Below are 13,115 nucleotides of genomic sequence, written 5' to 3' on the forward strand. Positions count from 1 at the left end.
ACTCCTGCTCAAAGAGCAGGTGGCAGTCGCGGCCAGGAGGGCCTTTGCACATCTTCGGGTGGTGCGCCAGCTACGCCCATTCCTGGACTGAGATGCCCTCCGAACAGTCACTCATGCCCTTGTCATCTCCCATATAGACTACTGCAATGCGCTCTACATGGGGCTACCCTTGAAAAATATTCGGAAGCTTCAGCTGGTCCAGAATGCGGCTACGCAGACAGTTATTGGGGCTGTAAAATCAGCCCATGTGACACCACTGTTACGCAAGCTGCATTGGGTACCAGTTTGCTTCCGGGTCTAATTCAAGGTGTTGGTTATCACCTTTAAAGCCCTACATGGCATGGGACCAGGGTACCTGAGGGGCCGTCTCGTCCCCATAACATCGACCCGTCCCACCCGGTCAGGCAGGGAGGGCATGCTACAGACCCCATCAGCAAAGGAATTTCATCTAGCGGGGTCCAGGAGGCGAGCCTTCTCTGCAGTGGCGCCCGCCCTTTGGAACATCTTGCCCTCCGCGTTGAGACAGGTTTCCTCGCTCTCAGACTTCCGGAAGAAACTGAAGACCTGGTTCTGCCGCCTTGCTTGGGAGGGGGAGAGTGATAGCTCCACCTGGAGGTGGCTGGTGCTATAGCACCTCTTAGTGATTGTGTTCCATCTCCACTTGGATTTTACATTTGTTTTTATGTATATTTTAATGGTAATTTTTACGTGGTTATGTTTTTAGTGCTATTTATTGTAAACCGCCCAGAATCCCCCATTGGGGGAGATGGGTGGTGATATAAATTTAATAAATAAATAAAATAAAATAAATCAATACTGTTTTCATTCTTAGTTTGTCTGATAAATTCACATCATGTTTCAGCTAATTCATACTTGATTTTGTAGCCAGCTGTACTGATCTTAGACATTTCTGTTTGATTCCATTAGTACTGTGCTAGTTCAGAAGCTTAATTAAAGAAAATACTTGATTTTAACTTATGTTATTTGCATGTTTTAATTCTTACCTTTATTTGAAAGGGGCATAATTATCATCTCTGGGTAATAAGGCTTTATTTGAAAAAAAATGTAAAGAGCATCCAGAATTAAATCCAGGAATACATTTTGCATATATAACTATTTCGTTCTGTCAAATGCTGTTTCAGTCATTAAAATTTCAGGTATTTTACACCTTGACATGATTACAAGTTTGCTAAGATTTAGGATCCTTTAAAGATAAACCCAGTGTGTAGTATTCATGTGTGATGATCAAAAATTAGTTGTTTCATTATGGATATATAGGCCGCTGAGAACACATTATCCCTCATGTTTATTTGACATAATCTACCCTTTTATCTAAACAGAATCATTAAAATGAATTTTACTCTGGTAAAATGTACAAGATTGCAAATATCCACATACATTAAAAAAAAACCTGCAGTATCTAATTCTTAAGACAAATACAAAGGAATTACATTACACATACTGTATTTGTAGTCAAGGTCTGCTTTAATATAGAGTCTATATCAAAATATGACTTCTGTTTTAAATCTGTGTATGATATGTGTATATTAACTGAATGAGTGTTGTTGAAAGAAATCTGTATTTTATGTCTTCAGTTTGATTTTTTTATGACTGCCAGTAGTTTCTTAGTTAAATCCAATTTATTTTTTTCCTTCTATGGCTCTCATCTTTTGATGTTCTGTTCCATTTTTTCTTCACCATTACTGACTAGCTTCTCTGAGACGTTCTTTTTCATATATATCATATCATTTTCTTATATAATTGTGTTTTAGTGTATTGGCATTAATATTCTTTCCCATTTTTTCATATTGGTGGCATTTCTCATTTCAGACAATTATTACAATTATTCTATTTGTATCCTTTCTTTCTGACCACTTTTTATATGCCCCTTGAAAAAGAATGATCGGCGCATAACAGCCTGGTTGACATTTAATACTAAACCAGGATTGTTTTAACCCTGGTTGTTGAATAAACTAGTGCTCTGGTCTGCAGATAACACTAAGCTGTGGGTAGGTTTACACATTATGCTAAGTGAAAACCAAACCATATTATAGTTATACTTAAAATAATTATGATAATAATTTTAATATTATATAATTAAAATATATGTATATCATTATATTATTATGGTTATAATAAGGGTTATGGTTGAACCATAGCAGCATCCCCTAGTAAATATTGAACATAAAAATGTAACTTGTGTGTCTGTATATAATTTAGCCACAAAGGTAATAATAAAGGTAACATTCTGTATATTTTCTTATAAATCTAAATCCTTGTTTCTCATGCTGATATTTATAGGTATAAACGTGTCTTTTCAGTTGGAACTCATGCCATCACAACATATAATCCTAATACATTAGAAGTTACAAATCAGGTAATGGCAAATAATATATTCCCGAAAAGTTACTATTTGTCTTCTAAGTGAAAATTATTGGCATTCTCAGAAAGAGAACGATCAGAATGTAGTCTCAGTTGCAAGAATTAATGATGGTAAAATGCATTGTTTGGCTAATTTATGCTATTTGATGTATATTCGGATTACTTAAACTTTTTTTTAAAATGTCCAGTTAGGCTAATAGCAGTGTATATTTTATGATCATTTACCTCAGTTGTCTCCAAGCAAGAATACTGATATATCTGTAAATATGGAATTAAGGAGTGATAGATATTACTTTAAAAGAGATAGAAGACTGGGTTGGTTTTATGGGATTAGGTAAGAATAGTTGATAGTTATTAAAGTGCAACTTCATATTTACTAACTTTAATTTATGTAGTTTTCATCCTGCTTTGCAGGGTTAATTTGCAACTTGATAGGAGAGTATAAATTAGTGTAATTTTTAATTTCTTGTTCTGTACATGATTACTTAATATCCCTACTTTGCAGGAGGTAGAGCTGTAGATGTATAGTAATGCTTAAAAGTTTGTGAACCCTTTTGAATGTCCAATATTTCTGCATAAACATGACCTAAAATGTGATCTGTTCTCCACACAAGTCATAAAACTAGATGAAGGGGACCCAATTAAACAAATGAGTGAAAAACATTATACTTGTTCATTTATTTATTGAGGAAAATGATCCAAAGCTACATAATTGTTTGTGGCAAAAGTAAGTGAACCTTTGCTTTCAGTAACTGGGGTGCCCCCCCCTGGTCAGCAATAACTGCAACTAAACATTTGTAAAATTTAGAATTTTAGAATTCTAAATTTTCTAAATGTCTAAATGTAGTAATTGTTGATAGTCCTGTACATTGGCTTGGAGGAATTTTAGCCCCTTTCCTCCTCACAGAACAGCTTCAACTCAGGGATGTTGGTGGACTTCCTCACATGAACTGCCTGCTGCAGGTCCTTCTGCAAGATTTCTACAGGATTAAGGTCAGGACTTTGACCTGGCCATTCCAGAACATTAACTTTCTTCTGCTTTAATCATTCTTTGGTTGTACGACTTGTGTGCTTTGGGTTGTTGTCTTGTTGCATAGCCCTCTTTCTCTTAAACGTCAGTTCACAGAGAGATACCCTGACATTTTTCTGTAGAATTTGCTGATACAATTCAGAATTCATAGTTCCATCAATGATGAGAAGCCATCCTGGTCCAGAGGCAGCAAAGCAAGCCCAAACCATGCTGCTACCACCACCATGTTTCACAGATGGGATAACAGTCTTATGCTGGAATGCCTTTCGCCAAACATAACACTTTTCATTCAAGCCAAAAAGTTCTATTTTGGTCTCATCCATCCACAGAATATTCTTCCAATAGCCTTCTGGCTTATCCATGTGGTCTTTCACAAACTGTAGATGGGCAGCAATGTTCTTTTTGGAGAGAAGTGGCTTTCTCCTTGCAACCCTGCCATGCCATGCCAACAGGTCACCATTGTTGTTCAGTGTTCTCCCTATGGTGGTCTCATGAACACTGACATTTGTCAATGCAAGAGAGGCCTTTAGTTCCTTAGATGTTACCCTGGGGTTCTTTGAGACTTCCTGGATTATTACATGCCATGCTCTTGGTGTGATCTTGGTTGGTTGACCACTCCTGCGGAAGGTAACAATGGTGTTGAATTGCTTCCATTTGTACATAGTTTGCCTGACAATGGACTGGTGGAGTCCATATTCTTTGGAAAGTGGTTTGTAACCTTTCCAGCCTGGTGAGCATCAACAGCTGTTTTTCAGAGGTTCTCAGAAATCTCCTTTGTTCAAGCCATGACACTGATAGTGAATTTGTGATCACGTGACTGCAGGATGCTGCAATTGTTAATGCGAGCTACTGCCAAGTGCGTGAATTGCAATCACGTGACCGCTGAGGATGATGCGACAAGTTGCAATGGTCGTGAGAGTATGGGTCATAAAGCACTTTTTCTGAGGCCACCATAACTTCAGACCATCGTTAAATGAACAGTCGTTAAGTGAGGACTACCTATATTTATGCAGAAATATTGAAAATTCAAAAGGATTACACAAAGATTTAAGCACCACTGTAATTAAAACGTGTAGGTAATACATGTCAGATTTCCACATTAACTCATGTGAATATTTAATATATTTTCATAATAATTAATCATTTGGGGTGATGAGTACCATGAGTGAGTAACAAACAAATACCCAGTGTGAAATACTTGAAGAGACTGATATTGGAAGGCCTAAATATGTAAAATGAAAAAAGATTTCAACTATTAGGTTTAGAATTAAATGTTTTGGTTATTTGACAACTTGAGTCACAGCTGTCACTTTCTTATTAAATATAGTCAGTTATATGTATCAGCACTAACAAATGCAATACAAATTTACTTTGCTTGTCTCTGCATCTTGAGAATTTAGGGAAATAATAGCTGGGAGCTTGAAATTTCAGTATAGGTATCTGGAGTTTGCGATGCAGTACCCTTTTGGAATACTTCACCATCCTTCTAATGGGCCTGCAATTGCAACTCACACCAGCATTTTCAAAAGCAAGAATTGTCTCATCTTCTAACAAGTTAAATTTTAAAGCTAGTAACATCTTGTAGTGGTAATATATAAGACGCTGAGATAGGATAGGAAATAGATATATAAGATGCTGAGATAGGATTTCACTTATCATATATGGGAAACAGTTGTGTTATATTGTTGACTTAGGGAAATGTTTGAAATAGTATATGTTTATATAAGAATTCATACTCTGTGGTGATAAAATGGAATATTCTCAGATTGTGATTGTTTTGATTGTTTTGATTATAGTGGCCTTATGGAGACATTTGTAGCATCAGCCCTGTTGGAAAGGGACAAGGAACAGAATTCAGCCTCACATTTCGTAAAGGGAGTGGGAAAAAGTCTGAAACACTTAAATTTTCTACAGAACACAGAACAGAACTTCTTACAGAAGCACTGGTAGGAATTTATTGATTTAAAGAACTAAATTCTTTGTTTCTTTGCATTGTATTTATAGCTATAAATAAAATGACAAATCTGTTGCACATGCTACCAAAAATTATATTTGGATTTTATTTGACTTTCCCATACATTTTTCTAGTTGTTTATGATATAAAATGGATATTTTGTTAATGAAAGCACCTTCGGATGCAGGCCATTGTGCTTATTATTTTATTTATATCTAAGCACAGTACTAGCCTACTTTCTTTACAAAATGACATCAGTGGGGTAAGTTGAGCTGAGAGAGAATGACTGTTTTAAAGTCACCCAGAGAGTTCTGGGGCTGAGGGGGTACTAGAACCTGGGTTCCTCCCTCTTTCTTGTCCAGTAACTTAACCACTGCACCATACTGACTGTCAACAGTTTGAGAGCCCTCAAAAGTCAGTAGTTGAGTTTACACATCACACTAAACCATAATATGGTCTGTTTGATTTTTGAGTTAATGTGATATATGAAACCAGCCATTCTGCTTTACAAAACATGATTTGAATTAATATTATACATGAACCAGGTACTATGGCTTGTCTAACAAACCATGGCTAAAATAAACTATGGTTTACATTATACAACATAAGGCATGCTTTTGCCCATGTAATATGATTTCTTTGTGCATCTTTTGTTGATAATTTTTTCTCTCCTTTCTGTGTCTCAGCGATTTAGAACAGATTTTGCCGAAGGAAAAATCACAGGAAGGGCAAGTATTTTTTGTGTTTTGAATAAGCAAATCTTTAAAAATTACTTGCTTAGATTTCATTTTATGCTGAAGCTTTTATAGATCACTGCATTTGAAACAAGGAAGACTTTTTTTAAATTAAATTGACTTGCAAAATTTTCTGCATGCTAAGGATAAATTCATTTTCTGGAGATGGCATAAGAAAGAGGCAATCAGCTAGAGCAGTGTTTTTCAAACTTGGCAACTTTAAGATGTGTGGACTTCAACTCCCAGAATTCCCCAGCTGAAAGTTGGTCCACACATCTTAAAGTTGCCAAGTTTGAAAAACACTGAGCTAGAGGAACAAATGTCACTTGGAAATGATGTTCCTCTTGAAGGAAATATCCCAGGGAAGGATAAACATGAACCTGGTCTCAATCACAAAAGAAACAGCAGTAGAATTTTCTTTCCCTCTTTCTTCCTGCCAGCTATAACTCTGCTCTGGTACTTGCCATGGGATTGCACTGTACTACAAAGGGAAAAAAATTATTCCAAACATCGTTGCAGCTGGGGAAGTAAGAGCTTTTAGTGTGTTTTAATTTGCTTTTAGTGTGCTTTAATTTGCACCACGGGGGTGTCGTAGCTCACCGGTTAAGAGGCCAGGCTTGTTGACCAGAAGGTTGCAAGTTCGGCAGTTTGAGACCCAAGCGCCGCATGATGGAGTGAGCTCCCACACTCGCCCCAGCTCTTGCCAACCTAGCAATACGAAAGCATGCAAATGTGAGTAGATAAATAGGTACCGCTTCAGCAGGAAAGTAACAGCATTTCATGACTGTCATGCTGGCCACATGACCATGGAAGTGTCTTCAGACAACGCTGGCTCTTCGGCCATGGAACGGAGATGAGCACCGCCCCCTAGTGTTGGACATGACTAAACAGGAACCTTTACCTTTACCTTTAATTTTCATTTCAGAACTTTGAATCAAAAGAGGGCTCTAACTATATTTTGATAGTTTCCAGTACATTGAATCAAATTTATTTGAGGCAGTTTTTTTTCTAGGACTGTATACAACATTTTGTTGCGGAACATTTCATTTTTCCACTTGTGTTCTTTTCATGTTTTCTTCTTTATGGAGAAAAAATATAATGCTTATTATAAATTAATGCATAACGAATTATAATAACTGAGATTCCGTTCCTTCCTCATATGTGCACTCATGTTTGACATCATTAAAATCACTTTAAACTACTCATCTTAGAATAGAAATATAATTAACCTATATTTACATCTGTTTCATTTGTTAGATTTTTTTTCTATATACAAAGTACTTGTGTGTAAGAAATAATATAAACGCGGTGGCGCTGCGGGTTAAACCGCTGAGCTTGCCAATCGGAAGGTCGGCGGTTCGAATCCGTGTGATGGGATGAGCTCCCGTTGCTAGTCCCAGCTCCTGCCAACCTAGCAGTTCGAAAACATGCAAATGTGAGTAGATTAATAGGTACCGCTTCGGCGGGCAGGTAACGGCGTTCCGTGTAGTCATGCCGGCCACATGACCACGGAAGTGTCTACAGACAAACACTAGCTCTTTGGCTTTGAAACGGAGATGAGCACCGCCCCCTAGAGTCGGACACGACTGGACTTAATGTCAAGGGAAACCTTTACCTTTACATAATAGGATACGACACTTATATATGTAATATTTCACTGCTTGTACATGGTCTTGGGAATATTGTTGATGCTATATTTCTAGCATGCACACACCATTACAATGGTTAGATGATTAATCTTTTTGGCCTCATCATGAAATGTATTTCCTAATTTTCTATATTCTTTGATCTCTAAAGGAAAACATAGTCTAAGAAGAAGCCCCAACATGCTTGTTAGATTTGATCCACTGAAGTATTCACAGAATATGTTTATACCTTTTTTCACCTAAAACTATTGTTACCCTACGTTTTTTTAACTACTGCTTTCTTCATAGAGATACAACAGTTATAAGCACCACTGGAGTGATTCAAGAAAACCTGTAATTCTAGAAGTGACTCCAGGAGGCTTTGACCAAATTAATCCTACAACGAATAAAGTCCTGTGCTCTTATGACTATAGATATATTGAAGGATTTGTTGATCTGTCTGATTATCCAGGAGGGTTTTGTATACTTTATGGAGGATTTAGTAGACTAGTAAGTATTTTAAAAGATCCTCTTTACCTGAATTTAAAATCCCATAAATATACTTGTTTGATTGTTCTAACAAAATTAGATCCTTTTAGCATACATTATTGTGTTGTAATTACCTAGATGAAGTTTTGAACATAATTACTCTAATTGACTATTAATAAAATATTACAACTATCTTACATGCAATACTTTTATGGCTGTTTTAATTTTTGAAAGAAGACAAGATTTCCTTAATTAGATGAACCATTTTCCTAGTGATTACTGTTAATCAGGTAATGGGGCAGTGAATATTATTTAATTCATCATCACATACTCATTTTTTAGTTTTACAGACACCATTATGTTTAAAACTATACAGCCTTAAATTACCGGCCTGGCAATATTCTTTGTATATTCATATCAAGGAATTTATTGAAATTTGCAGCACTTATTTGCTTCAGAGCAAAGGGAAGACGTTATTAAAAGTGCAATAGAACATGCTGGCAATTATGTTGGCATTTCCTTGAGGACACGGAAGGAGCCTTTAGAATTTGAACAATATTTGAGTCTTCGTTTTGGGAAATACAGCAGTGATGAATATATTACATCTTTAGCAGAATTTGTGGTCCAAAAGATATCTCCAAGGCATTCGGTAAGATCTACAATTTAAAAACAATTCTTATATCAAAAGTTGGCATAGTTCTCTTTCTTTTATATATGCTTGTTCATTTCTGCTAATATATTTTATATATTTTAAAAATACGTAAAATACTAGTTATTACCTAATCTGTCTCATTTAGTATGCAGTGATGCAGTAAGAGATGACTCATTTAGTATGAGCAAAGAGGTACATAAATGCTAAGGCAGTGTAAAGATACAATTTCACAGAGATGAAAGCTGGCATAGCAATGCAGGATTTTTCATAATGCTGAATTAGCACTGAGGTGACAATCCTTTTTACTGAAAGTTATCAGATATCTGCTTTGTTTGCTACTTTCTGTAATTGAATAGCTGTTTTTAGAAGAAGTTTTAAAGGCCTGATATGTATAAAAAGTGTTCTGTTTTCTGACAGATATACATTTGAACTAGGCCATCAGCAGCACCAACTTGGCCTTGCTGTTTGGTTGATCAAGAGAACCAAATAAACTCATTTTCCAAATATTAGTTATATTTCAGGCAAAGTCAGTTTGTTACTTCCTAAAATGAATAGTTCCTGGGTATATCTAAAAATCAAATCCTAAATTGTTCCTAAGGTTTGTATTGTTGTTTATTCGTTTAGTCGCTTCCGACTCTTTGTGACTTCATGGACCAGCCCACGCCAGAGCTTCCTGTCGGTCGTCAACACCCCCAGTTCCCCCAGGGATGAGTCCGTCACCTCTAGAATATCATCCATCCATCTTGCCCTTGGTCAGCCCCTCTTCTTTTTGCCTTCCACTCTCCCTAGCATCAGCATCTTCTCCAGGGTGTCCTGACTTCTCATTATGTGGCCAAAGTATTTCAGTTTTGCCTTTAATATCATTCCCTCAAGTGAGCAGTCTGGCTTGATTTCCTGGAGGATGGACTGGTTTGATCTTCTTGCAGTCCAAGGCACTCTCAGAATTTTCCTCCAACACCACAGTTCAAAAGCATCTATTTTCCTTCTCTTAGACTTCCTTATGGTCCAGCTCTCGCAGCCATATGTTACTATGGGGAACACCATTGCTTTAACTATGCGGACCTTTGTTGTCAGTGTGATGTTTCTGCTCTTAACTATTTTGTCGAGATTTGTCATTGCTCTTCTCCCAAGGATTAAGCGTCTTCTGATTTCCTGACTGCAGTCAGCATCTGCAGTAATCTTCCCACCTAGAAATACAAATTCTTTCACTGCTTCTACATTTTCTTCCTCTATTTGCCAGTTATCGATCAAGCTGGTTGCCATAATCTTGGTTTTTTTGAGGTTTAGCTGCAAGCCAGCTTTTGCACTTTCTTCTTTCACCTTCATCATAAGGCTCCTCAGTTCCTCTTCGCTTTCAGCCATCAAAGTGGTATCATCTGCATATCTGAGATTGTTAATGTTTCTTCCAGTGATTTTAACTCCAGCCTTGGATTCCTCAAGCCCAGCATGTCGCATGATGTATTCTGCGTACAAGTTGAATAGGTAGGGTGAGAGTATACAGCCCTGCCGTACTCCTTTCCCAATCTTAAACCAGTCCGTTGTTCCGTGGTCTGTTCTTACTGTTGCTACTTGGTCGTTATACAGATTCTTCAGGAGGCAGACAAGATGACTTGGTATCCCCATACCGCTAAGAACTTGCCACAATTTGTTCTGGTCCACACAGTCAAAGGCTTTAGAATAGTCAATAAAACAGAAATAGATGTTTTTCTGAAACTCCCTGGCTTTTTCCATTATCCAGCGGATATTGGCAATTTGGTCCCTAGTTCCTCTGCCTTTTCTAAACCCAGCTTGTACATCTGGCAATTCTTGCTCCATGAATTGCTGAAGCCTACCTTGCAGGATCTTGAGCATTGCCTTGCTGGCATGTGAAATGAGTGCCACTGTTCAATAGTTTGAACATTCTTTAGTGTTTCCCTTTTTTGGTATGGGGATATAAGTTGATTTTTTCCAGTCTGATGGCCATTCTTGTGTTTTCCAAATTTGCTGGCATATAGCATGCATTACCTTGACAGCATCATCTTGCAAGATTTTGAACAGTTCAGCTGGGATGCCGTCATCTCCTGCTGCCTTGTTATTAGCAATGCTTCTTAAGGCCCATTCAACCTCACTCTTCAGGATGTCTGGCTCTAGCTCCCTGACCACACCGTCAAAGCTATCCCCGATATTGTTATCCTTCCTATACAGGTCTTCTGTATATTCTTGCCACCTTTTCTTGATCTCTTCTTCTTCTGTTAGGTCCTTGCCATCTTTGTTTTTGATCATACCCATTTTTGCCTGGAATTTACCTCCAATGTTTCTAATTTTCTGGAAGAGGTCTCTTGTCCTTCCTATTCTATTGTCTTCTTCTACTTCCGCGCATTGCTTGTTTAAAAATAATTCCTTATCTCTTCTGGCTAACCTCTGGAATTTTGCATTTAATTGGGCATATCTCCCCCTATCACTGTTGCCTTTTTCTTCCCTTCTTTCTTGGGCTACTTCTAGTGTCTCAGCAGACAGCCATTTTGCCTTCTTGGTTTTCTCTTTCTTTGGGATGTATTTTGTTGCCGCCTCCTGAACAATGCTGCCAACTTCTGTCCAGAGTTCTTCCGGGATCCTATCTACTAAGTCCAGTCCCTTAAATCTATTCTTCACCTCCACTGCATATTCCTTAGGAATATTAGTGAGTTCATATCTAGCTGATCTGTGGGTCTTCCCTGATCTCTTTAGTCTGATCCTAAATTGTGCAAGAAGAAGTTCGTGATCTGAACTACAGTCAGCTCCAGGTCTTGTTTTTACCGACTGTATAGATGTCCGCCACCTATCAGCCTATGTCCTGCTTCATTTTGTTCTCCCAGGCCATGCTTACCTACTGGACACCTCCCAGGTGTCATTTGACTGCCCACCTTAGCATTCCAGTCCCCTGTGATGAAAATAACATCTCTTTTAGGCGTGCTGTCCAGTAGGTGCTGCAAATCCTCATAGAACCACTCTACTTCAGCTTCTTCAGCATCTGTGGTTGGGGTGTATATTTGGATCACTGTGATGTTAGATGGCTTGCCCTGAATTCGAACTGAGATCATTCTATCATTTTTTGGATTGTATCCAAGCACTGCTTTAGCCACTTGACTATTAATTATGAAGGCTACTCCATTTCTTCTGTGGTCCTCTTGTCCACAGTAGTAGATCTGGTAGTCATTTGATGTGAAGTGGCCCATTCCAGTCCATTTCAGTTCACTGACGCCCAAAATGTCTATCTTTAATCTTGACATCTCCCCAATAACCACATCCAATTTGCCCTGGCTCATAGATCTTACATTCCAGGTTCCAGTGGTGTGTTGATCCTTAGAACATCGGATTCGCCGTTCACCACCAGCACCGTCAGCCACTAGCCGTCCTTTCGGCTTTGAGCTAGCTGCGTTATCACGTCTGGGGCTAGTTGAACTCATCCTCTGTTCCTCCCCAGTAGCATTTTGACCATCTTCCGACCTGGGGGTCTCATCTTCCGATGGTATACTGACATATCTCTGGTTGTACTGATCCATTTAGTTTTCACGGCAAGAATACTGGGGTGGGTTGCCATTACCTTCCCCAGGGATCGCATTTAGTCTGACCTCTCTGTCATGACCTTCCCGTCTTGGGTGGCCCTTCACAGTTTAGCTCATGGCATCATTGAGGTGCTCAAGCTCCAGCACCACGACAAGGTAACGATCCTTTGCTGAAGAAGGTTTGTATTACCATGAAAATATGTTGAGGTTAAGGAAGAAAAGTAAAAACCTCCATGTCATTGCATGAGTTTATGTAGTTCATGGACCTTAATATACTGTATGTTAATATTAAAAGTCTAATATAAGGCCTGTTTAGTATTTAATTTCTGCACAGTGTGGAGATTTTAATAATTAACCTTGTTTGTAATTCCTATTTAATTGCGTGGTTGCCTCTTTCTTTTTCAAGGAACCAGTGAGAAGGATATTAGCTCTTACAGAAACATGCCTAGTGGAACGTGACCCAGCTACATACAATATTGCAACACTAAAACCCTTAGGAGAGGTAAGAAATGAACCTATTGGATCAGGACAAAATAGATTACAAATTTTAATAGATCACAGAAGCATAAACTGACAATAAGCTTCACTTCAGGATTCACCTCATTTAGAAATTGTAATACAAATAATTTGCAAGTTTATAAATGAAAAGAGTATGAAATGTTAGGATTTGTAATTTGATATTTAAATATGTATAGAGTAATCGATTTATATGAAAAATTCTATTC

At 37.9% G+C, this 13,115-nt stretch overlaps 1 protein-coding gene across 1 annotated transcript in view; it reads left to right on the forward strand.

Moving 5' to 3' along the window:
• The window catches only part of DNAJC13 (DnaJ heat shock protein family (Hsp40) member C13), a 68,525-nt gene that overhangs the window by 12,766 nt on the left and 42,644 nt on the right, over positions 1-13,115 (forward strand). The window contains exons 3-8 of the mRNA XM_063303989.1: positions 2,302-2,377; positions 5,209-5,358; positions 6,053-6,094; positions 8,035-8,235; positions 8,657-8,863; positions 12,797-12,892. Coding sequence (XP_063160059.1) covers positions 2,302-2,377; positions 5,209-5,358; positions 6,053-6,094; positions 8,035-8,235; positions 8,657-8,863; positions 12,797-12,892 — 772 coding nt within the window. The remainder of the gene's footprint in view (positions 1-2,301; positions 2,378-5,208; positions 5,359-6,052; positions 6,095-8,034; positions 8,236-8,656; positions 8,864-12,796; positions 12,893-13,115) is intronic.

The sequence above is a fragment of the Candoia aspera genome, chromosome 4, assembly GCF_035149785.1.
Source record: "Candoia aspera isolate rCanAsp1 chromosome 4, rCanAsp1.hap2, whole genome shotgun sequence".
In the NCBI taxonomy this organism is placed as follows: domain Eukaryota; kingdom Metazoa; phylum Chordata; class Lepidosauria; order Squamata; family Boidae; genus Candoia; species Candoia aspera.